The sequence below is a fragment of the Bos grunniens genome, chromosome 17 (assembly GCF_055505025.1).
Source record: "Bos grunniens cultivar Pamir isolate PY7600 chromosome 17, Bosgru_T2T1.0, whole genome shotgun sequence".
Classification (NCBI taxonomy): Eukaryota; Metazoa; Chordata; class Mammalia; order Artiodactyla; family Bovidae; genus Bos; species Bos grunniens.
Window position 1 is genome coordinate 69,615,381 of NC_141181.1, and position 23,752 is coordinate 69,639,132.

The window sequence follows — 23,752 nt, forward strand, 5'->3', positions numbered from 1 at the left end:
ATTCTGGCTGTGAGACCGGTGATTCGTCCTCTAACATCTTCTTGCTGTTTATTGTCTTCAGAATACCCGGGGAAAAGGGGAAGAATGAGTGTTGCTATGAGGTATTAAAGTTATGCGTGCAATACCTGCTGCCCTAAGTCAGACATGGCCCCATAATGTTTAATCAGGCACAGAGCCGTTTCAGCCCAGTATCCAGGTTAATCAAAGCCTTGGAAATGTGGAAGGTTAATTTACACGGAGCCTGACACAGTGAAAGACACTAGAGGAGCCTCTTTCTATGTTTCATTTCATAAGGAGGCTGAGAAAGGAAGGACCCGTCTACTCAATGATGTTTTTGCCTTAAACCAAAGCTAGCCCACTCCTAGACGGGGACACTGTCCCAGGGTCAAGGTGCGGTTCCCTGGAAAGCGCGGGCCTGACTGCGGGCAGCGCTCTGCTCGAGGCTGGCTACCGTTTCCATGCAAGCAACCGTCCAATTTAGCAGCAGCCAGAAATCCAGACTTATGGTGCAATCTCATTTCTAAGCAGTGACAACCAATTCAAAAGTTAGAGAAATCACTGAGAACGAACAAAAGATCTGAAGGCTGGACATGGCCTGCTGGCTGCCAAAGGAATACTCGAAATGCACTACACCAGGGATGGCTGACCTTTGGAGTCAAGTGGCCATCAAGGAGACTCCATCTGAGGAAGCGTGGGTGTGCTCAAGTATAATGGGGAGGGACAAGAGGAAATCCAGCTGACTTCCACGCCATCTGGGCTGACAGCTACACGACGCACCCAAACTGCACCCGGTCCCCTCTCCGGCCTCAGTAACTCTGTGGGGGGCATGCTATTCCATTCTGCAGCTGGGTCAGGAATGCAGTCCTTGCTCCATGAGACTGTCTACTCCCTGTTCTGTCTTCCTCAGGCCAGCAGCTCAGAACGGACACACATCTCTGACAAAACAGTCTTCCAGGCACTTCTTCAGGCCTGGTTAGGAAGCACAGGTTCTTGGTGACGCTGGAGCTGGGTGGGCCTGTCCTCTGCCACCGCCAGACCATGTTAGAGATGCCAGTCCTGCCCACAGCCGACCTCACACCATACTGTGCTCTCCGATGAGCTGACAGGCCTAAGCCTACAATGCCACTCTAAAAACCCAGCTGTTACCCTCGTGAGAATTCAGTTCTGTGCTAAAACCCACCTGTGACCCACGCGAGCAGGAGCAGCTACGTTACCTGGCCACGAAGCTGGCAGTCTTGTCAACGATGTTCCTGACCTCCGGAGGAGGGTAAATAATACCCACCACGGGCTTGGATGGGGTAGAATCCTCCTTTGAAGATGCTTCTTCTTCTGTGGGCTGTGAAAACAGGAAAAGGAAGGCCTTTAAGTCTCTGGCTTAGTGTCGAATGCCAACCGTTAAACTCCTCTAGGATATTACTGAGAACACAGACTCTCTCCCATTCAATTCATCACGACCTCCTCAAGTTCGGAACCTCTGCTCCCGAAGAACCACTTCTCTCAACAGCTCTGGGCGTGCACGGGACTCTCCCAGGGACCAATGAGAACAGCGGCCTCCCTGGCTCCCCTCGCTGGACCACCTCTGCAACACTGGGAGTCTGCATTTTCACCAAGCGTCCAGGTGACTCAGATGTGTGGCGGGGGGAACGATGGGACATCGATCTGACCACATTCTGAGAAACCAGAATCCAGAAGGCCGTGTGTGTATCCCCACACCCTTGGATGTGCCTAATACAGGATATTTCACCACCGTCTGCTGAATAAACAAATGGGAAACTCCTTGCTGGCCACTCCTGCCTCGAATGCCGTTTCCCTCGACACCCATTCTACGGTCTAAACCACCATTTAACGTTCAAGAGGTCTGTGAAACCACTGGAATGCTCAGCATTAACTGCCCTATAAGTTCCAACACTCTCTCCTCAACAGCTTCTTCCTCTAACAAAGGGCCAAGCCTCCCATGTTAGAAAGCTTCTCCGCCGCCCTCACCTTCCTGACTGCTACCACCTTCCCCCAGCCCTCCCCTGGTAGCTCAACAGCCCGTGTGCCCTCAGGCTTGTCGCCCCCACTTCCTCACCTCCCACCTGATCCCCATTCCTATCAAGGGCTCTTGTCCAAGTCAAGAAAGACAGCCTACGGCCAACTACTGTGGTTATCTGGCCGTGCGACCAGTGACCACCCCGTCACAAGAGCCGCACCTCCTGGGCCCTATCCTCACCTGTCTCTCTTGCCCACCGTCCCACCCAGGTCTCCCTCCTGGCTCCCGTTTCACCCCCTGCCCTATAATGTGAGTGTCCCCCAAATTCTGTCCTCTTTTCAGACTCACACTGTCCTCAGTAGGCACTGACAGAGCATCCCCCACTTTCCCAGCACCGCTAGGCCGCACCATCCTGCCCACACCAACGCCCCCCGTCACTCTCACGTGGCCACAGAGCTGTAAGAGCCACGGTCCCAGGCACTTTCATCTCCAACCACCTTCCTCGTGGACAGCCAACCGTGCCTCCAGTCACCCAGGGCAGAAACATGGGTCTCTTCTCCTTTCCTTAACCTCCACATTCAGCAGTAAGGAACACTTCTCAAGCACAGAGTAGGTTTCACATACTTCTCTGAGCACTTTAAGCATATTACATCTATAAGCCTTACAGAGCCCTGTGATGTTAAGGATTCTTACTACTGGCATTCTACAGATGACAACCTGAGGAATGGAGACTTCTCCCTGCAGAGGCCCACGTGACAGAACCGGGATTCCAACGCATTGGTTTAGAGGAGAGCCTGCACCATCAGCATCTCATCTTTCGTGATGTCAGTGCCCTCTGCCCCACACCCCAGCCACAGTGTAGGCCAGGTCCTCGTCTTTCAAATAACATGACCAATCGTTCCTCTGAGCAATTCTCCACATCACTGTCTACCTCCATTTCTGCAACACAAACATGTCAATTTCCAGCTTACATCCGTTCTTCTTCTCCCAAAAGCCTGCTAGGAAAAGTTCAAATCCCCAGTAATACAGCTCTTAAGTACCACTTTCCCAACTCCATGCTTTAACCTTCTTTACCCTTGATCAGAGGCACTGTTTGATTCCGACCTCAGTATCTCTGCACTTAAGTGGCTTCACCTGGCTTATTTTTCCCCAAATACTGGGAAAATGCCAGGGTTACAGAGGTACTTGCAGTGGTCAACAGATAGGATATGCTCAATAAATAAATTTGCTGAATGAATACAGAATGGTATTTGCCTGCCCCATCACCTACCTGGTGAACTACTGATTCATCCTTCTGAACACAGCTTACACTCCCATGGGCTTCGCCTACCTTAAGCTCTCCTCTAGCCCATCAAAGCAATGTTGATTAGAATCGCTGCCTCCACTGTTTAAAATAGCCAAGCATGGAAGGGCTTCCCTGAGAGCTCAGCTGGTAAGGAATCTGCCTGCAGTGCAGGAGATCCCAGTTTGATTCCTGGGTTGGGAAGATCCCCTGGAGAAAGGACAGGCTACCCACTGCAGTATTCCTGGGCTTCCCTGGTGGCTCAGACAGTAAAGAATCCACCTGCAATGCAAAAGACCTGGGTTCGGTCCCTTAGTTGGGAAGACCCCTGGAGGAGGGCATGGCAACCCACTTCAGTATTGCGTGGAGAATCCCCATGGACAAAGAAGCCTGGACTACAGTGCATGGGGTTGCAAAGTCAGACACAACTAAGCAACTAAGCACAGCAGGCAGCACAGGACACGGAAGCAAATACCATTCAAACATCCATCGACAGATGAACGGAAGAAGAAGATGTGGTACACATATATGATGGAATATTACTCAGCCACTAAAAAGAATGAAATAATGCCATTCACAGCAACATGGATGGACTCACAGTGGCATACTGAGGGAAGTAAGTCAGAGAAGGAGAAGTACCGTATGGCATCCCTTAGATCAGATCGGATCAGTCGCTCAGTCGTGTCCGACTCTTTGCGACCCCATGAATCACAGCACGCCAGGCCTCCCTGTCCATCACCAACTCCCGGAGTTCACTCAGACTCACGTCCATCGAGTCAGTCATGCCATCCAGCCATCTCATCCTCTGTCGTCCCCTTCTCCTCTTGCCCCTAATCCCTCCCAAAATGAAATGATATAAATGAACTTACAAAACAAAAAGAGACTAACAGACTTCGAAAACAAATTTATGGTTACCAGGGGGGAGGAATAGTTAGGGAGTTTGGGAAGGTCATGTATACACCACTATATTCCAAATGGATAACCAACAAGCACTTACTGTATATCACAAGTGGTAGCCTGCATGGGAGTGGAGTTTGGGGAAGAACAGATACATGTATATGCATGGCTGAGTCCTTTGCTTTTCACCTGAAATTACCACAACACTGATAATCAGCTATCAGATCAGATCAGATCAGATCAGTCGCTCAGTCGTGTCCGACTCTTTGCGACCCCATGAATCGCAACACGCCAGGCCTCCCTGTCCATCACCAACTCCCGGAGTTCACTCAGACTCATGTCCATCGAGTCAGTGATGCCATGCAGCCATCTCATCCTCTGTCGTCCCCTTCTCCTCCTGCCCCCAATCCCTCCCAGCATCAGAGTCTTTTCCAATGAGTCAACTCTTCGCATGAGGTGGCCAAAGTACTGGAGTTTCAGCTTTAGCATCATTCCTTCCAAAGAAATCCCAGGCCTGATCTCCTTTAGAATGGACTGATAATCAGCTATACTCCGATACAAAATAAATAGTTGTTCAAAAAGAATTCCTGCCTCATTCCTACTACCCGTACTTTATCACTCTGCAATTACTGACCCCCGTCTTCCTCCTTAGCTGATTGAAATCTTTTTAAGGGCTGTCTGAAACTGCATCATTTACGGTGACTGAGACGATAAATATATTTACTAAGTATTCTCTCTTATCTGTCTCCCCACTAGTCCGTGACCTTCCTAAGTCACGAACTGTGCTTCACTCATTTGGCTAACATCGTAGCCTGGCACGGTGCTGGGCTTACAGTAAGCACAAAACAAACGCTGAGAGTTAACATTCAAAGATGTACCGTGCAGGCTGGGTAATTAGGGACTCCAGGGCAAAGGCCCAATTAACCACACAAGACCGGAGGATGCGCTAAACAGGGCTTCTCAAACGTTAATGAATCACCGTGGGATCTTATTAAAAACGCAAATTCTGATTTCAGAAGATCTGGGGTGGGAAATCAGCATTTCTAATCCACCCAAGTGCCGCTGGTCCGCGGACCTCAAGGTTGAGAACCACGGTTCTAACAAGGCTTCTTCCGCTAGCCGAAGGCAGGCGGGAAGCGCGCTGCCTCTTGGGACTTGGAGTCCCCCGAAATCCTCCTAAGCGGCAGCTCCTTCCTGCACGAGTTAGGAGCGCCCGCGTCGGAGGGGAGGGCCCAGGCCTGCTCAAGCGGCCGGTGGAGGTGCAGACCTCGCCGTACCTGTTTGGGCTCGGTGGCCGCGGGCGGCGGCGGGGGCACCGCCTGCACGGGTCCGGCCGGCATGACTGCGACGCTCAGGGCTGCCAGTCCGCCTCGGTGTAGGTGAGCGGTGCGGCGTCAAAGCGCCTTCCCCGCACCAACAGTACGACAAGCTCTCAAGATGGCGGCAGCCGACCGAATTGTCACCGAGGGGGCGATGCTGACGCACGTCCGGACCCGCCCCTTCTCCGTGACGTCACTTCCCGCCCTTCCCGCGAGCGAGACGCCGTTGCCATGGCAGCGGTCAAGGAGCCGGGCTAGGTTTTGCACTGGATCACCGGAGCTGCAGGAGCGCCTGGGGGCGGTTCCAAGAACCCGCCAGACACAGGGGCTGAGGCTGCGACGCCGGAGACTGGTGAGACTTTTTACATCTCCCGCCCCAACGCCCGGACCCCCCTCCTTTACTCTGCCAGGCCATTTCCCCTCTCCCTCCGACCCCGCCTTCTAAGTCCCGGGTTCTCTCCCATTGGCCTCCCACTTTGGCCAAATCTCCGCCTGCCTATTCTTCCAAGCTCCTCTTTGCTTCAGGTCCACGTACTCCAGACCCCTTCCCAAGTCTCAGTCCCTAATTCCCACTGGTCCCTTTTCCCGAGGTCCTGTCTTTTCCAGTTCCACCCCCGCCTTCCATAGTCCCGCCCTCGAACCGGGTGGACCAACTCAGATCTAGGTTTCTCCTTTAGGCTCCACCCCTCACGTCTGCAGGTTGGTCCCTGCGGGCCACTTCCCCGCCCCTAGCACACCCCGACCCCCCTCTTTTCGCTTCTCCTCCTGGGGGCTTCTCCTCCCTTTCCCCTCTCCCCTCCCTCGTAACTCCAGAATGTGTCTGGCTCTGAAGCCTTGCCTGGACTTCAATTTCTTCACCGATGAAATGGGGGTGTGGCGGGGGTAGTGACAGGAAAAGATGCCCTCCCAAGTCTCCTCCCATGTCTCTTTCTCACACCATAGCTGGTTGATGTTAGTGTTACTGTTAACGTTGAATTATAACGATAGTTAGGATTTATTGAACATGTACCATGAGCTAGATAGACTCTGTGCCAAACACTACATGTATTCCATCATTTATTTCCCAGAGCAACTCATTTACAGATCCTCAATTTACATGGTGGAGTGGGAATCCAAACCCAGGCCTTTCTTACTGTTCTACTAGTGCAGTTACTTGCTTTGTCTTCACTGAATTCCTTCAGTATCCCCCGGGGTATCCAGGCAGTTAGCAATCCTGAGTCAGAGACTGACGCTGCTATATAGATGGGTTTAGAGTTTCCAAAGCATTTCCATGGGTTCACTGGTCAGGATATGTGAAAACACTCAATTGTGTCTGACTCTTTGCAACCCCATGGACTGTAGCATACCAGGCTCCTCTGCCCATGGAATTTTCCAGGCAAGAGTACTGGAGTGGGTTGCCATTTCCTTCTCCAGGGGATCTTCCTGACCCGGAGATCGAACCCAGGTCTCCCTCATTTCAGGCAGATGTCTGAGCCACCAGGGAAGCCCACTGGTCAGGAGGTAGGCATAATCTTTACCTGAGGGGTAGGGTCCCAGGGCTTAAGACAAAGAAGGGATCTGAATGTTGAACAGGAGTGAAGGAAAGGTTCCTTCACTCTCTGTGGGTTAAAATCCACCTTGGGCTGAGGGACCTATGGAGAGGCAAGGTTACCAGCTGCTCCCACCCCAGGGTAGTGGTGGCTCAGTTAGTGTCATCATTTGTGTGACCTCAGAAGCAGTGCAGGGAAGCTTCAGGCTGAGGGTTCTCCTCAAGACCCAGGAATGATGGAGAAAGCTTGTGTCCAGTGCTCCTTCACTTCACACACACACACGTGGTTCTCAAACCAGGCTTATATGTGCAAATTGCCGCTGTTCGGAAGAAATGATGTAGGGTAACCTCGGATGTTTTTTCAGTGTTGTGTTCTCCTCTTGTATATTCTGCTGCTTTGGCATTTGCTGCTGCTCATCAGGATCAGAATCTGGGGCCTTCCCTGGTGGTCCAGTGGTTAAGAATCCACCTTCCAGTTCAAGGGTTGCAGGTTTAATCCCTGATGGGGGAACTAAGACTCCACATACCAAGGGGCTAACTAAGCCCACCCGCCACAGCTACCGAGCCCATATGCCACAACTAGAGAGTCAAAAATAAATAAATATTTTTAGAAAAGAACCATGATCTAACATCTGGCCCCAGAGGGACACTGTAGTTATTTGAGGGCGAACAGGTTACTGTGTCTTTGTGTCTACACAAGCAAGCTCCTGAGTTCCAGGTCCTTTACCTCCTGAGAACCCCTCCTCCCACGGTGGGATTTCTTGCTTGCTTTATTTATTTCCTTCTTGCAGTTCCAGGAAGGGAAACCGGAATGTTTCAGTCAGTTTTTCCATTTGTTTCTGCCTCATCCTTTGGGGACATAACATCTCATGGGTGATATCTCGTGAGACGTCATCACTAGGGCAACATACGTACGTGGGACGTTGACCTGTGTGTGTGTGACCTGTGTGTATTTCCACCTATATCACCCCACCTGTGGGTGGAACTGCTGTACTGTCACACCCATGACTTACTCCCTGCAGAGACCCTCAGCCATAGGTGGCTCTTGCTGGTGGACTGGGCTGTGTGCCCTGCTCTGTCCCTATTCTTTAAAGACAGTGCCCAGCACATAGTAGGTACTCAATCACCATTTTTTTTGTCCGCTTACTGAACACTGGATCTGACCCCCTACCCTGCTCTGTCCAATGCAGTAGCCACCAACCCATGTGGTGCTGTATTTGAAAATGGTGGCTGGTCCAAATTGGGATGTGCTGTCCATGTCACATACACATTGGATTTTTGAGACAATATCTTTATACTGATTTCACATTGAAGAGATATTTTCGGTACATTAAGTTAAATAATGTATGTTATTAAAATTAATTTACCTCTTTCTTTTTACTTTTTTTTTTTAATGTGGCGAGTATAGAATTTTCAGTCCTGTATGTGGCTTGCATTGTATTTCTTTTAGACAGTGCTTTAGACAGTATTTCTTTTAGACTCCTAGAGCAGCACTGCCTGAAGTCAGAGCAGAGATGTTGGACGCAAGAATGCCAGCTCCCTGAGTGACCTCGGCCTAGCCCCCTAACTTCCCAGAGCCTCAGTTCCCTCATCTGTTTAAAGGAGGTGGATTTGGGGAGTGACACCCAGCAGGTCCCGTGGTCAGAGCCAGCAGTGCCCTGAGCTCAAGGCCAGCGGCCCTCACTGCTTCTCCCGCTTGGGGCAGCCCGCTTCTTCCACGGCAACCTCCTCCCAGGAAGCCCTCCCAGAGTGCACACTCCCTCACTCTCCCTTAATCTACTCCCAGGGACTGAAGGGCTGGACACGGGAAGCCAGGCCACTAACTGAGCATCTGACCTTGAGCCCCAGAGCCGGCAGGCAGGTCCAAGAGCCGGGCACACTCAGACATCCAGCTCCACGGACAGACACCTGTAGAGACGTGAGGACAGGGCCAGTCCTCTGGGAGGCTGGCTGGCCCTCAGGAACTACCCTGGGGCCCTCTGGGTTTCCCTGCCCCTGTGGGTGCAGGCAGGCCCTAGGGTCCCCGCCCAGGTGGCCAGGTCACACTGCAGTGGGAGAGGTGTGACTCAGAGGAAACAGATGGGCACAGGTTCAGAAATGAGTGCCCGCATGGGAACTGCCACTTGTAGCCAATGGTGTGCGGAGTGGAGGGGACGGGAGCGGAGAGAGGACAAGGGGAGGGGTGTACCCAGGGGCGGCCTTTCTCCCCAGAGCCAGAGAGAGTCCCGGGGGGCAGCCGGCCAGTGTAATGTGGTCAGGTAGGCTTGGCCCAGATCTCCATAGCAGAAGTGGATCAGATTCCAGCGGGTAGGCCCGTGGCCCAGCTGGCAGCTGCAGGAGCAGCCCAAGCAGGAGACAGTGGCCAGGGGTGGCCCAGCACTCCCCGTCATGCTATAGCTACGGCTCTCTCTCAGTTGTCAGCAGCTTGTCCAGGGTTTTGCTCAGAGAGGGGTGGCCAGCAGGTACATCCTCCTGCACAGCTGTATAAATAAATAAAAATAAATGGGCTTCCCCGGTGGATCAGAGGTAAAGAATCCATCTGTGATGCAGGAGACACAAGAGACTCGGGCTCGATCTCTGGGTTGGGGAGATCCCCTGGAGGAGGAAATGACAACCCACTCCAGTATTCTTGCCTGGGAACACAGCTGTTAGGCACCCAGCATTTAGCAGGGGCCTGGCACACAGGTCCTCAGAGGAGCTGTGGACCGATGGACTCGGCCGTATGGGCATGAGGTGGGGCAGATGAGAGGGAGGCTTGTGAGGTCACCCACAAGCAGGTCCCGAGGGGGCCAGGCATCAGACTTCTCCCCGCTGTTGAGGTTGGATTTCAGCAGGTTTTCTGGGGCTTCCAGAAGCTTCCCCCAGCAGCAGCCATGCAGCTCTGGCTCGGGGGGGCCCTCTCTGCCCCACCTCAGGAGCCACGAGGATGGCGCACCTGCTGGGCAGCCCGGCCTGCATGGACAGCCTGCGCAAGGACCTTACCGACCTGCAGGGCGCCATCGTCGACGTGTTCTCCCGCGCCGGGCCCGTGCGCTTCCCCTCCTGGAAGTTCCCCGACCGTGCGGCCTGTGACCTGGACATGGTGGCCCTGCTGGAGCACTACGACCACGTGCCGGGCGACCCCGAGTTCACGCAGCTGGCCCACGCTGTGCTGCTGGAGCTGGTCATCGACAGGTGAGGGCCTCGCCGGAACCTGCTCACCGCAGGATGCCGGCCCCCGCCCCTCAAAGCCCAGCAGCAGCCCGGGAGCCCCCTCCAGCACCAGCGGTGACAGCCATCACCTTTGAGTGCGTGCCATCCAGGGACAGGTCAGCTCAGGCCCTCACGGCACCCGCTCCACCCGCGACATGCCGCGTCGCGCCGTGTCTCACCATCCATCTTCAGGGAGTTGCCAGCCACCCCGTCGGTCCACGTGGCACCGCGGCTCCGCCACCTGCTTCTCCAGCTGCCTCTTAGGGTTTCTGCACGCCGAGGATGCTACGTCTGCTGCTCAGAGTCTCCACCACAGGCTCTATCCTGTCCCTTCTCTGTGTCACGGCACCAGACACAGGGTGCACTTGTCCACACCCTGGCCCTGCTGGGAAGAGGTCACTGGACTCCCCCCCGCAGCACCATGGCTTCTACAGCGTCGTTCACGTTAGCAGGGTCATCGGCCTCCACTCCCTGGCGACCGCAGCCCAGGTTCCACGTGCTCCAAACCTTGCATGCTAACGAGGTCACGGGCTGACAGGCGGGGACCCCAGTGGCTTGGGGATGACCTGCCTGGGGACAAAGAGCCCCAGGGTAACCACTCAGAGGCCTAGAGGAGCTGTGGGCGGGAAAGCACTTCTGGGACCCTATGAGGGGCTGAAGGGGTGTGAGCCCAGAACACACCCCCCTTCCTCCGCTGCTGCACCCTCTCCCAGGAAGGCCCCACCACTCCTTCCTGGACGGGTCAGGCCCTACCTGCCAGGCACAGCCTAGTCTACCCATGGCCTTCTGGGAAGCTGGTGCTGACATGTCTTCCCAGCCCTCACCTGGCCGCTCTGTCCAGGCCACCCTCTGCCTGCCCCACCCCACCCCCAGGCTGCTCATTCATTGTCACAATTCACAGAGGAGGACACCTCGGCCAGAGAGGGGCATGGCTGGGAGGCGCTCAGCACCCCCTCCCCCAGTCCCTGCCTGCCCAAGGCCCCGGGGGGTTTGGACAGCCCTCCTATATCTGCAGCAACCGAAAGTCACTTTTCTGCCCGTTCTGTCTTGTAAACACAGTTCCTTCGTCTTCTTTTAAAACAGCCAGGTTCCCATGCAAATACGTGCATCTCTCCCCAACACCCTTTACCTTAAAATTAGCCCCTCACTCAGGGTAGGAGAGGGACCTACCTCTCTCCCTCCAGCCTCTGCTGTCTCAGAAGCAGCTCGTCACACAGGAGAAGCCCCCCCACCCCCCGCAACACACACACACACCTAGAATCAGGAGACCACAGGGCGCGCTGCCCCGCGCCCTAACCCTGAGGCATGTGCAGCCTCCCCCATGAGGGGCTTCAGCACTGTCCTCTGTGAGGTAAAGGCTCTGAGCCCCATGACGTACGGCGGCCACTCAGCCAACACTTCCTGAGTACCGAGGACACAGTTGAGGCAAAGCCCAGCCTCCCAGAGTCTCCCAGTCCAGTGGGGAGCAGCCGGGCAGAAGTGCTGCCACCCAGGTGGCCCCAAAGAGGCCCCAAGCTTGGCCTTCAGGGAGGGCTTCCTGGAGGAAGTGGCTCTTGGGTTGTGCAGAGCATACTGTGAGATGCTCCGAGCCCCTTAGGCCCAGGCCAGTCTCCAGAGCTGGAGGCCACTGGTCATGTGGTGCCAGGGTGTGTTGGCACCAGGGTCTGCCCCAGTCGACCCTACCGTCTCTGCCCACAGGCTCCTGCTGCTGCTTCAGAGCTGCGCGAGCTACCTGGAGAACCTGACCTTGGAGCAGATAGTGCCCCCGGCCCGGGCTGCAGGGCCCTGCATGTCTGTGGGACTCACAGTACGACGCTTCTGGAACAGTCTGCTGAGGCTGGGCATGCTCAGCCAGCAGGCAGCCCTCCAGGTGCGTCCACCACTCCCCTTCCCCAACTGCGGTCACCCTCACGCCAGCCCATCAGCCCCAGCTGCCTTGTCCACCAGGTGAGCAGTGTGCCCGCTGCTGGCTCCACTCTGGAAGGTAGCAATGCAGGCCTTGAGGGTCACATTTGGGCCGCCCAGCTCTGTAGTTTACACTGTGGGACTTTGGAAAACTCCTACCCACTCTGAACTTAAGTTTGTTCATCTGTGCAGTGGGAGTGATGACAGTCCTTACCTCCCAGGGCATGTTTGAGTAATGGGGATTATGAAAGTGCTAGTCACTCAGTCATTTCTGGCTCTCTGTGACCCCATAGAGTGTAGCCCGCCAGGCTCCTCTCTCCATGGGAATTCTGTAGGCAAGAATACTGGAGTGGGTAGCCATTCCCTTCTCCAGGGGAATTTTCCAGACCCAGGGATGGAACCTGGGTCTCCCACATTGCAGGCAGATTCTTTACCATCCGAGTCCCCAGGGAAGCCCCGATGGGGTTTACAATGAGCCCCGTTTGTCTTGGGTCACCCCATAACCCTCACAACCACCTGTGGGCAGGACCACTGTCACCATAACGGGAAGGAGACCAAAACCGAGAGTGGCTTCAGTGACACGCAAGCACATGGGTCCACCCAGCAAGGGCCCCGCGCCCGGCAGCTGTGTCTGTCACCGTGTCACTCCCAGTGCCAGGCAGGTACCCGCATCGACCTGGGCTTAGTAACGGAGGCAGCAGAGAGGAGAAGGCGCGCTCCCATTCACGCTGCTGCCAGATACCGTCTGAGGGGCTGAGCATTGGGCGAGGCTGCTGTCACAGAAATCCCCGGGGGTCACCACCCAGGCCTGTCTCCCTTACCTGCCTTCCCTTTCTTTCCCTGACCACAGAAAAGGGCAAACCAAGGAGAAACCCTCACCTCCAAGCCCACAGCCAAGGGCGAGCCAGCCGGGAGCCCGGAACTGGGGACCGCCCAGCTCGTCAAGCCACCCTCCCCAGTGCCAGGCCTGCCCCAGGCCTGCCCAGAGCGGGACAGCCTCCCCATCAGCGTCTCGCTGCGGCGTCCAGGCCGGACGGCCGAGAACACCAAGAGTGTCCACTCCCAGACCATAGAGACGGCCCTGGTGCCCTGTGACGCGTGCACCAGCGTCCAGAGCAGCCTGCGGGAGGTGGGCAAGGTGGTCGTCAACCTGTGTCAGAGCCAGAACCTGCCCTCGTCGCTGGGCCGCTTCCAGCAGCTGGTGCGGGACAGCATGGGGCACAGGCCGCTGCCGGCCGCCACCGTGGGCCTCTGGGCGGCTGAGCAGAGCAAAGACCTGGCATGCCTCGGCAAGCTCGTGGGGCTCCTCAGGGCCCAGCTGGAGGAGGCCGAGGGCCAGAAGGATAGGCTGAGGATGCAGGTGGGCGAGCTGGAGCAGGCCCTGCAAGAGGAGCAGGCGGCGTGGCAGCAGCAGGCCCAGGAAGCCGAGCAGCGCCGGGCCCAGTGGGAGCGCGAGAGGCAGCAGCTGCTCGCAGGTCAGCCCCCGAGGCCGGGCCCCCAGCGCTGGGCCCTGCCGCCCTCAGAGCGTGGGCTCCCCCAGGAGCCGACCCTGCAACAAGGGTGTGGAAGAAACCTAGGCTGGGAGTGGGCTGGAGACGCAGGGTATGGAAGGCAGGGGAAGGGATGCACTCCCCAGGCCGGTTACCCTGCCGGCAGCCTGATCCCCATCCCGCTGGGGAACGCAGAAGCTCCTGGAGAACAGGAGTCGTCCCACCAGAGGGGCTGGGGAGCTGGGGGATTCATACACTCCTGTGGGTCACTGAAGGGAACTCCTGGTACCCCCAGCCAGCAGAGGCGCCCCTCCGGCCTCCGCAGAAGCCGTCAAGAGACACGGCCTTGGGCCTCACAGCGGGCCAGTCCCCATGGAGGTCGTGAAGCCTGAGGGAGCTAGGACGAGCTGCCGCCCTTTCTGAGCCACTCTGTCAACCCCCCGGGAGGACACGGAGGGCCAGAGAGGTGCAGACACATGGCAGCCACCCAAGAGAAAGCAGGGTGGAGGGGCCAGGCCTGCCAGCACCTCCCCAGAGCCCCTCCCAAGTGTCCCACCATGGCGTCGGGCACACTAGGCATGAAGCCCCCACCGAGTCCCGGGGAGCCTCTGAAGGGCCTCTCTCTCGCGGCTGCCACAGAAACAAGTGACCTCAAGACGAAGGTGGCCACTCTGGAGGGGGAGCTGAAGCAGCAGCGCGAGTCCACGCAGGCCGTGGGTGAGGAGTCCCGCCATGGAGCCTGGCACCATGAGCCCTGCCCTCGGTGGCCGGACCACCAGCCCCCCATCTCTGTCTCCCGGGCTTCGGGGGCAAAGCCAAGGGAACCACAGAGGAGGCTGGGACTGACCAGCCACACCGCTGCGTGATGCCACCTCCCACCCAGAGAGGGCCTTCTGTTTTCAGTACCCACCTTCGGGCAGGGCTCGGAGCCCCACTCTGTGGCTGAGGACAAACACCGAGGCCCAGAGATGTGCTGTGACAGTACCCCCCCAGGTCCCAGGTCCCATCCTGAGGCAGAGGCCGTGCAGGGAGTCCCCAGCGCTCCCGGGCCCTGCCCCTTCCTACATGTGCTCCTTCCTGCAGAGAGCAAGGCCCAGCAGCTGCAGGCAGAGGCCGAGCACCGGTTGGAGGCCGAGCGGCAGGTGCAGCAGCTGGAGCAGCAGGTGGAGCTGCTGGCGGGGCGGCTGGACGGGGCCAGCCAGCAGATCCGTTGGGCCAGCACGGAGCTGGACAAGGAGAAGGCCCGCGTGGACAGCATGGTCCGCCACCAGGAGGTGAGGCTGGGGCCTCCTCCGCGCCTGGGCTCCCACAACAAAGGGTCTGGGGAGACAAAACTCCACCGAGGGGCGACATGCTGGAGACCTCAGAATTCCTGAGTGGAGATCCTGACCCGAAAGAAGTGGGCGGAGCCAGGCTGATGGGAGTCGGCCAACTGTTGTCCAGGGGGCGGGGTCTGCAAGCCTGGGGGCCTGGCCTCGCCCGGGGCTGCGGTCGGTCGGGCTCCCCTCGGCCCTCCACAACTCGCACTGCACCCCGGTGCACAGACGGGATGCAGCACAAGGGGGTGGGCTTGGGCACGGTCGCCTCCTGTGTCCCTTACGGCCTGCCTCTCGCCCACCCCCGGCTCAGTCCCTGCAGGCCAAACAGCGAGCCCTGCTGCAGCAGCTGGATAGCCTGGACCAGGAGCGCGAGGAGCTGCGGGGCAGCCTGGACGAGGCCGAGGCCCAGCGGGCCCACGTGGAGGAGCAGCTGCAGAGCGTGCAGGGCGAGAGAGAGCAGGGGCAGTGCCAGCTCCGGGCCCAGCAGGTGCGGGGCGGGGCGGAGGGCGGGGCCGGCTCCTCCCGGGGGCAGGGCTGCGAGCCGGTTCTCAGCTCGGAGCCTGCCCCGCCCCCAGGAGCTGCTGCAGAGCCTGCAGCGGGAGAAGCAAGGCCTGGAGCAGGCGACCACGGACCTGCGGCTGACCATCTCCGAGCTGGAGCGGGAGCTCGTGGAGCTGAGGGAGCGGGAAAGGCTGCTGGTGGCTTTCCCGGACCTGCACAGGCCCGCAGAGGCCCAGATCCAAAGTAGGGACCCCGGCTTGGTGCAGAGGACCTGGGGCCTGGGGCGGGCCGGCGGCTGGGGGCTTGTCTGGCCAGGACACTGGGGCCTGCAGCGAGGGTGGTGGGGGGTGCAGTCGTGTGGCCTCCAGAGGCCCCGTGACACGTGGGTGCTTTGTGTTGCCCACTCCTGGTGTGGACAGGGACACAGAGGCCCAGCAGTGAGGTGACCGCTCAGAGTCACACAGCCAAGTCCAGATGCCGGCTGGCTGCCTCTGTAGCCTGTGCCCTGTCACATGCCAGCCCTGGCTCAGCTTCCATGTCCCCCGTCCCGGCATCTCCCCAAACCACACCACAGGGCCAGCTCCAAGGGCGCAGTGACCCCAACTGTCCAGTGTCTGGGACCCCATGATATGGGAGTGCTAGGGACTCAGCTCGGAAGACCGGCTGCCAGGCCACCTGGGTTCTCGTCCCAACCCCTCCAGCCCCTAGAGCTCCGGGTGAATCCGGTGCAGAGCTGGCAGGATGATCCACTGCGATCTAGCTGGTCACGTAGGTCATCATTTCTGAGTGCTGGGCCTCGTGATGCCCTGTTGACCGCCCCACAGGCAGGTGACGAACCAGGAAACAGATAACAAGCGGCAGCAGCTTGCCTGGTTCACAGTCAGTGGGGAGTACCCATCCCCCAGCAGTGGGAAAGAACATCCTCGCTGAATTCCTGGCCCTCAAACCCAGGAGCTGGCCATGCCTTTGGGCGAGTCACTGTCTCTCAGGCCCTCCAAAAACGGGTAGCCTTGGAAGAGCTTCACTTCCTTACCTATTTGCTAAATCTTCAGTGAGTTCCAGTTCCCCCACCCCCACCCCAGCTCTCAAATTCTGCAAGGCTGCGGTCATCTCCCACAGGCAGGGGGCTACGGAGCAGGGGCAAGGCCTCAGGAGAAGGAAGGTGTGGGGGGCCCGGAGCACTGACCCCGCCCACTTCCCCGTGCGGCACGGTGCGTCTGCCCTCGGAACTGCTGTCCCGTTGGGCACGAGAGGCCGACCTGCTGGGGTGCGGTGCCAGGTGTGCGTCCCCACAGGCTCTGGTAACGTCACGGACGACATGGAGAGGCAGGTGCAGGCCAACGACATCCGCATCCGGGTCCTGCAGGAGGAGAATGGGCGGCTGCGGTCCATGCTGTCCAAGATCCGGGAGGTGGCCCAGCAGGGGGGCCTCAAGGTGGGCAGCATGGCTCCCCCGCCCGAGAGGGGCCGGCCCTGGGGACTCGGAAGGCCTTGGGCTTCCCCGGGGAACCCGCCGCCAGCCCTGCTCCCAGCACCTGGGGCCCTCCCGGCAGGTGGCTTTAGCTGTGCCTGCTGTGAAGCCTCCCACGATTCAGCCAAGCACGAGGGTGTCTATGTGTCCTCCCGCTCCAAGCCCCCTCCAGCCCTTTGAGCCTTTATTTCAAGTGCACCAGGAGCCTCGTCCAAAAGCAAACCTTCCCATGCTTAAGAGCTGACAGGCCCCAGGAGGCTCCCAAACCTGCCCCTCAGAGGAAGGGGTGGGCCACAGGTGCAAGCCACCCCCCACCCTCCGTGGCACCCTCTCTGGTGGGTGCAGAGTGGGCCTGGGTCTTGCTGAGCTCGGTTTTCTTTGCAGCTGATCCCGGAGGACCAGCTCTGGGCCCCTCGCAGCAAGGGAATCCAGGGAGCAGAGCCCCCACTGCAGACAGCAAGGACGTCCCCGGGGTGAGTGAGGCTTTGTCAGAGGCCGGGCGCATGGCAGGTGGCGGGCGTGGGGGGAGCCCGCTCACTCACAGGGTATCTTGCCGTCTGGTCTTCCCTCAGGGGCCCGGGCAGGCGGCACCTGCCGGGCAGCAGGCCAGCCAGTGCAGGCAGGACCCTGCCGGGCCAGCCCCAGGCATCCCCGCCCCTGCGGCCCCACAGACGGCCCGGCGAGTCCTCCCCAGAGGATGCAACCTACCTGACCAACTGCGCCCAGAGCCCCATCCGCGCCTTGGCCAGGCTGAGGAGGAGACTGTCACCAAGCAGTGGCCGGGCTAGCCCTGCACACCAGCCCCAGGAGCGGCCCACGTAACCTGCCAGTTGGGGGGCAGGCTGCAGGGCAGGCAGCTGGCAACCCACCAGGTGTAATAAAGCCCAGGCCACCTGCCCACGGCAACCTTGGCCTTACTGCCTTCCTCTCTGTTCCTGAGTCCCCAGCCCTGTGGGTCACTGGCTGGCAGAGGCCTGGCATACCGCATGCCCTCTGTGGACAGGAACCTCCCGCCTTCCTCCTGACGGGCAACAGAGGACAAGGACACGCTGAGGGCACAAGGAGGCTTCTAGCACCTGGGCTACCTGAAAGGCAGTCTTTTGATTCCCCCACTGCCGCCAGAGCAAAGGCTAAGGGATAATGTAGACACACGGGCCCCCGCCAACGAAGAGCAGGGTCAGAGTCACGGGTGTGCGGGCGAAGGGGGATGGCCCGCTGAGGACCCCGAGGCAAGGAAGGGGTCAGAGGCAGGCGGGGCCACCCAGCTGTGCACCCGGGGGTGGGGACACTAAGAACCCCCGAGTCAGCCTTCCTTTCACTGAGGAATGCCTCACCTTCAGGACACACGAGTGACAAAGGCTTTCTCTAAATCCAGGAGGTTGGTTCCCCACGAAGCCACTGGAGGCAGGGCAAGGCTTTACCTAGCCAGAGAGGGGACACCCCCACCAGACTGGCTGTCCCAGGCCTGTCCCGTGGGGCCCCAGCACCGAGGCGTCCAGGCTCGCCAGCCCTCAGTCGTCCAATTTTCCTCATGAAGCCTCTGGCCTGTCCTGAGCCCCCTCACCTGTGAAGGACAGGCGCTAAGACCTTGCTGAGGACTTCTAGGGGTGTGAAGGGGTGCTCTTGGCTTTCTGGGAGTTTTCCCTGGTCAGGATGCCAACAGATAGAGCACCTCAGTTTACAGGGAAAGGTCAAGAGAGGGCATGTGTGGTTGGGGTGAACCCAAGTCCTGCTTCTGTGGAGCCTGGGGGGCTCCCTGAAGCAGGGGCCTGAGAGCCAGGGGTGAACCTGTCAGCCCGGCTCCGCTCTGCACCCATTCAGCAGTTCACAGGTCCGTAGGTCAGATGTCCAGGCCCTGCATGGCTGGGTTCTCTGCTCAGGGCCTGAGAATCAGGCCGAAACGAAAACATCTGCCAGGCTGCATTCCTTTTGCAAGGGACTGGGGCAGATTCCAGGCTCCTTCTGACTGCTGGCCACATTCCAGCTCCTGCAGCTGCCGAACGGAGGTCCATTTCCTCGCTGGCCGCCACCAGGGCCGCTTTTGGCTCCAAGAGGCCGTCCAACTTCTCGCTACGTGGCTCCTCCATCTTCGAGTCAGCAACAGAGAATATCTCAGGCTCCAATCCCCTCTACGTTTCAAATTCCTGACTTCCTCTTCCTCCACCAGCTGGAGGAAACGCTCTGCTTTTAATGGGCTCACCTGGTTAGGTCAGGCCTCCCTGGACACCTTCCCACACGTTAAGGTCAGCCGTGCCACACCACACAACCTAATCACGGGAGTATACCCCATCAGAGTCCCAGTTCCAGGGTCACACACGGTGTGTTCATGGGGGCTGGGGGCATCCTAGGGGCTGTTTTATTTTTTGGCTGCACTGGGTCTTCCTTGCCACGTGTGGGCTTTCTCCAGTTGTGGCGAGCGGGGGCGACTCCAGTTGCAACGCAAGGGCTTCTCACTGTGGTGGCTTCTCTTGTTGCAGAGCGTGGTCTCTAGGGCGCACCACCTTAGTCATCCCAAGGCATGTGGAATCTTCCCGGACCAGGGATTGAACCTGTGTCCCCTGCACTGGCAGGCAGGTTTTAACCACTGGGTTACCAGGGAAGTCCCCTTCGGAGGCATTTTAGAGTCCTCCACCTCCTACAGGCAGTAGACACCCAAGGTGACTTGTTTATCTTAAAACATCCACAAGTTTTACATCTTATATTAAAATATATCCATGTTTATTTTAATATTAAACCTCTTTGACCCCCAATTATTTTTTTAATAAAAACAGATGACCCTGGAAAATGTACCACATTTACCCTGTGGCTTCAAGTATCCTGGTCAGCAACCTGTAGCCCCACGGAGAAGCACAGGGCTAGATGGTTTCTAAGGCCTCTGGTCCCAGCCAGGCCCCAGATGCAAGCCCAGCCGGACAGGCCATGGGACCCATGGCCCCCAGGGCCCAAAGGCCCAATGCCAGCAGACAGCGGGGGCCTCTAGGTTCAACATCATAGCCTTGACCAAGGTGTGTCCACAAGATGGTCAGGCTAGGGTGCCTCCAAGGCCAGATGGCGCCTCCCCCAACCCACCCCCCAATAAATACGCACAGAACCTAGCCTCTACAGCCTCAGCCCTCGAGGATGCCCTGCCAGCCAGGCCAGGGAGCTCCCAGAGCTCTGGGAACAGGGGCACTACCCACACCCTCTTCCCCAGACGCCTGGCAGGGGTCCTGGGAACTGCCTGGGAGGAGGCAGACAGAGACACCCCAGGATGGCAGACAAGGCCCCCAAAGCCGCCTCTCTTCCTGCCAGGTCCGGGCCGTGCATCCTCAGGCTGGGGACAGTGGTCCCTCCCTCCTGGTGTGGATGTGGGTGGGGGATGCCTTGCCCCTGAGCAGGGGGGGCCCCATCCCTCCCCTCACCCCAGGGCTTTCTGTTCTGCCCCCAGCTGTTGTCCTGTTCCAGGCGCCCAGGGCGCAGGCAGGCGGGGTCCCTTCCCCCCGTGCAGAGACCCCGCCGGGGCAGCTAATCATCGGAGTAGCGGTTCCCTGCAGGAGAGGAAGAGGAACGACAGGGAGCGAGGCGTCAGGTGGGAACCAGGTGGAGCCGGCCAAGAGCCCCCACCCTCGGTGCTCACCCAGGACGTTGAATTTGCACAGCGGGCAGGTCTGCTGGAGCATCAGCCAGGGGTCCACGCAGTCTCGGTGGAACTCATGCTTACAGGGCAGCACCCGGAGCCACTGCGGGGGTCGGGGGGGCGTGAGCTCAGGCCACAGGGAAGGCCTCCGGTGGGGGTGCCAGGCCCCGTGCCCTCACCTGAGCTGGGAACCGAAACCCCTGTGGCCCGCCGCACCTTCCCCCCTCCCCCTGCCACAACTTGTTCTGCTTCTCAGATCTCTGGTGGGGTGGGAAGAAGGCCGGTGGGGGCTCTTCCCAGGTGTGTCGGGAGCAGGGCAGCCATCATAGCCCCGGCTGCCCTCTGCCCAGGGTACTAACCTGCTTGTTGCAGAAATAGTCCAGACACACAGCGCAGGTCTCAGCACCAGGCTCCGGGGGGCTCTGCGCTGCCCGGCCCAGCCGGCACCTCCGGGTCTTGAGGGATGCCAGCCTCTGCATCACCCGGCGCTTGAGTAGCTCCACCTTGAGGGGGGGCGGGGAAAGGCAGCACAGTTCCCAGCACTGAGGACACGGGCCCCCCGCCCATGGGCCCCCCCAAGGGCTGGCTCCCACCTGGCCTCCAGGCTCCCGCCGGCTCTGCCGGGATGCCTGCCGCTGAGCCTGCACCACGAGGCCCGTGCACAGGAGCATGGCCACCAGCAGGATGGCATTCCACAGCTGCTGCAGCGGCTTCTGGGGAGGGGAGCCGGGCGTCAGGGCCCCTGGGGCCACCCCACCCCACTTCATCCCCCAGTAAATCCACCCTGAGGACCAGGCAGGTGAGGTCCACAGGCATCATGACCCTGGAGGCTCCTGGCTTCATTTTCTGAAGCCTCTGTCCTTCCTGGCTTTCGCAGGAGAAACTGTGAAACCCAGGTAAGGAGTCCGAAGGGGAGTCAAGGCTTCCAAGAGGCAAATGGACGTGACAACAGCAGCAGCTAACGCTGACTGTGTGTGACCCCGGGTCAGGCACCCACACAAAGCACCCACCCAGCCCCCGAACCCTCAGAGCAGCCCTGGGAGGTGCAAGAGGTGGTCTCCCTACCCGGGGAGGAGGGGGCCACAGGACTTGAGACAAGGCATGTGTGTACCCGGCCCCCCAAGTACCCACCTGCTCCTGGGCCCGACTGCCTCCCAGGCACACCAAGTCCTGCCATCCTCCGTAGCCATCCTTAGAGAGGCCACAGGTGGTCCACAGAGTTAGCTTCCACTCGATGTTAGCCGACAGGGACTCTCCGCTGGTGATCTCAGCCGTGGCCTGGGTCCTCCTGGGAGGGGAAGCCAGAGGCGCCAGACGGAAGGGCTCTTGGGAGGAGAGGCTCAGGCCCACCTGCCCCAGCCTTCTGGGAAGAGGATCCCCTGAGTATCACCCCATAATAGCCCTTCTGCTTTGGCCCCCAGGCCTGTCACAGCCACTGGTTTCTCCAGGTCTCATAAGAGGCGGCCAAGGAGGCCCATAAGCACAGGAAGGATCCCATCAGGAGCTGGCTTGCTCCATGTAGAGACCAATCCCCTCTGCAGAGAAAGTAGCTTCCTCGTTCCACACCCTGGCACCTCCCTCCAGTCTCTTCACCCGTTCCTCAGGCCAAGTGACTACAGGCTCAGATGAACAGGGAAGGGCCCGGTCCCAAGACCCCTGAGCTCACGGCAAAGCCAGGGAGCCTAGCGCCCAAGCCCCGTCCTTTGGAGCCCACGCCCCAACTCACTGCAGCAGCGCCTCCAACAGCTTGGTGACGTTGGAGGAATAATGCAGGACGATCACTGGCCTGAGCAGAAGCTGGGAAATGTCCAGCTAGAGGCGGGACAGGGAGGTCAGGCAGCCCGGGTCACCATCCCCTCCAACCCCGCCCCCCCCCAGCCTGACTCGATTTACCTCTCGGACCACATTGTGGTTTAGGACGAGGAGCAGCAGGGCTGAGGCTCCCAGGAAGAGCGCCCTCCGCATCTGCAGGGCAGAGCCAGAGGTCAGCACACAGCCTGCCCACACGCCCGCCCCACCACCAGCAGCCACAGTTGTTCTCGGCTCCTGGTGAGCACTTCCCCTGGACAGACTAGCAGTAAGCAACTCGAGGTCAAGGACAGAAACCCTTATTTCTCCCACCCCCACCTCCAGATGCGCTGTGGGACCCAAACAGCACTGTGCCTTCCCTGCTCCAAGCAGAGTAAGCCTACCTACCCATCGGCTCCCCCGCAAAAACTTCCCATTGGATACTCTCAGAGCCTGGTCAAGCTTCTGGACTCTCTCTGGTCTCCTGCCACCTCCCTGCTGCCAAACACCGTGACCCTAGTCTACACCTGGGGGTCCCTTGTCCCACGCAGGCCCAGGGCTTCTCTGGAAGGTCCTTAGAGGCCCATCGGGTCGTCTGGCCCTAGCAATTGCCTTGAAAACCCTTCCTCCAGCCCCTCTTCCACATACCACCACCCCCGCCACTTCCGCTGCCCACCCCGCACCTGCTGAACCAGAGCCTTGGGATAGGCCTGTGGGCCGGCGCTCCGACTCTCCTGGTGAATCTGGGCCTCCTGCTCTTTGCCCACGTATGCCACTGCAATCCAGCCTTCTACGGGCGCGTCCTGCTCAGCATCCACGATGTCCATCTGTGGGGCGAGGGGCCGTGGGTAGAGGGAGGGCAGGGAGGAAGGGGATCGGACGCAGAGCGGATGCAAGGCCAGGGTTCGGGAACGAGTTTGCAGGAGAAAGCACCCGATCTCAGGTTCTGGAAACGGGAGGGCTGGGAGCCTGGGCAGCCTGGGGGAAGGGGCGCTGGGCTGCCAGGGCTTGGTCCAGGATGAAGACGGGATGTGGGTGCAGGGTCTACGGCGGCTCAGCGGCGCTCACCAGCAGCAAGCGGCCGCCCAGCGGGGGCGCCGGGTCGGCCTCGGGGCCGATCCTCACCCCCTGCAGCACCAGCGCGTCCTGCCGCGGCAGCCTCACGTCCACCCGCACGGCGCGGGCCCCGCCCCGCCCCGCCCCGGCCGCGGGCTCGCCGCCGTCCGCCGCGGCCCCCGGCCCCGCCAGGCCCAGCCAGAGCGGCAGTAAGGGCAGCAGCAGCAGCAGTGGCGACGGCGGCGGCGGAGGAGGAGGCGGCGGCGGCGGCGGCGACCTCAGCGCGGGGCGAGCGGCGGGGCCCATGGCGGGACCCGGGGAACAGACGACGCAGGGGCGCCGGAGTGGGGGGGAGGGTGGTCCAGGGCGTGGGGGGGAGGGGGGAGCGGCGGGAGCGAGGGCGCAGCCGGACAGGG

The 23,752-nt window shown here is 59.5% G+C and overlaps 3 protein-coding genes and 1 long non-coding RNA gene across 13 annotated transcripts in view; 1 reads left to right on the forward strand and 3 right to left on the reverse strand.

The window, feature by feature from the left end:
• Positions 1 to 5,604, reverse strand: part of SF3A1 (splicing factor 3a subunit 1) — a 19,292-nt gene extending 13,688 nt beyond the window's left edge. For both annotated transcript variants that reach the window (XM_086348695.1, XM_086348694.1), the window contains exons 1-2: positions 5,429 to 5,604; positions 1,215 to 1,336 (exon numbers count right to left, since the gene is read on the reverse strand). In XM_086348695.1, coding sequence (XP_086204821.1) covers positions 1,215 to 1,336; positions 5,429 to 5,491 — 185 coding nt within the window. In that variant the 5' untranslated portion in view covers positions 5,492 to 5,604. The remainder of the gene's footprint in view (positions 1 to 1,214; positions 1,337 to 5,428) is intronic.
• On the forward strand, positions 5,589 to 17,782 carry CCDC157 (coiled-coil domain containing 157). Of its 4 annotated transcripts, none has more exons than XM_086348696.1 (11): positions 5,589 to 5,822; positions 9,991 to 10,172; positions 11,889 to 12,060; positions 12,946 to 13,570; positions 14,225 to 14,302; positions 14,669 to 14,859; positions 15,215 to 15,391; positions 15,480 to 15,648; positions 16,701 to 16,840; positions 17,261 to 17,349; positions 17,449 to 17,782. In XM_086348696.1, exons 1-11 carry the CDS (start codon positions 5,589 to 5,591, stop codon positions 17,696 to 17,698), a joined length of 2,307 nt encoding a protein of 768 aa, XP_086204822.1. In that variant the 3' UTR covers positions 17,699 to 17,782. The 4 variants fall into 4 exon arrangements, with proteins under 4 accessions (XP_086204822.1, XP_086204823.1, XP_086204824.1 ...); XM_086348698.1 differs by having other exon boundaries at positions 5,696 to 5,822; positions 9,914 to 10,172; XM_086348697.1 differs by lacking the exon at positions 14,225 to 14,302.
• Positions 6,514 to 10,158, reverse strand: LOC147355751 (uncharacterized). Its single transcript, XR_015144764.1, has 4 exons — positions 9,981 to 10,158; positions 9,187 to 9,478; positions 8,835 to 8,906; positions 6,514 to 7,467 (listed from the first exon to the last, which is right to left on the reverse strand). It is a non-coding gene; the product is annotated as an uncharacterized LOC147355751 (long non-coding RNA).
• A 1,790-nt stretch (positions 17,783 to 19,572) lies between the features above and the next one.
• RNF215 (ring finger protein 215) lies at positions 19,573 to 23,750 on the reverse strand. 6 transcript variants are annotated; one of them, XM_086348706.1, is made up of 9 exons: positions 23,349 to 23,750; positions 22,964 to 23,107; positions 22,386 to 22,457; positions 22,219 to 22,304; positions 21,624 to 21,780; positions 21,086 to 21,202; positions 20,852 to 20,995; positions 20,493 to 20,595; positions 19,573 to 20,403 (listed from the first exon to the last, which is right to left on the reverse strand). In XM_086348706.1, exons 1-9 carry the CDS (start codon positions 23,640 to 23,642, stop codon positions 20,381 to 20,383), a joined length of 1,140 nt encoding a protein of 379 aa, XP_086204832.1. In that variant the 5' UTR covers positions 23,643 to 23,750; the 3' UTR covers positions 19,573 to 20,380. The 6 variants fall into 6 exon arrangements, with proteins under 6 accessions (XP_086204832.1, XP_086204831.1, XP_086204829.1 ...); XM_086348705.1 differs by having other exon boundaries at positions 21,086 to 21,205; XM_086348703.1 differs by having other exon boundaries at positions 21,086 to 21,205; positions 21,624 to 21,852.
• Between the last annotated feature and the right edge of the window lie 2 nt (positions 23,751 to 23,752).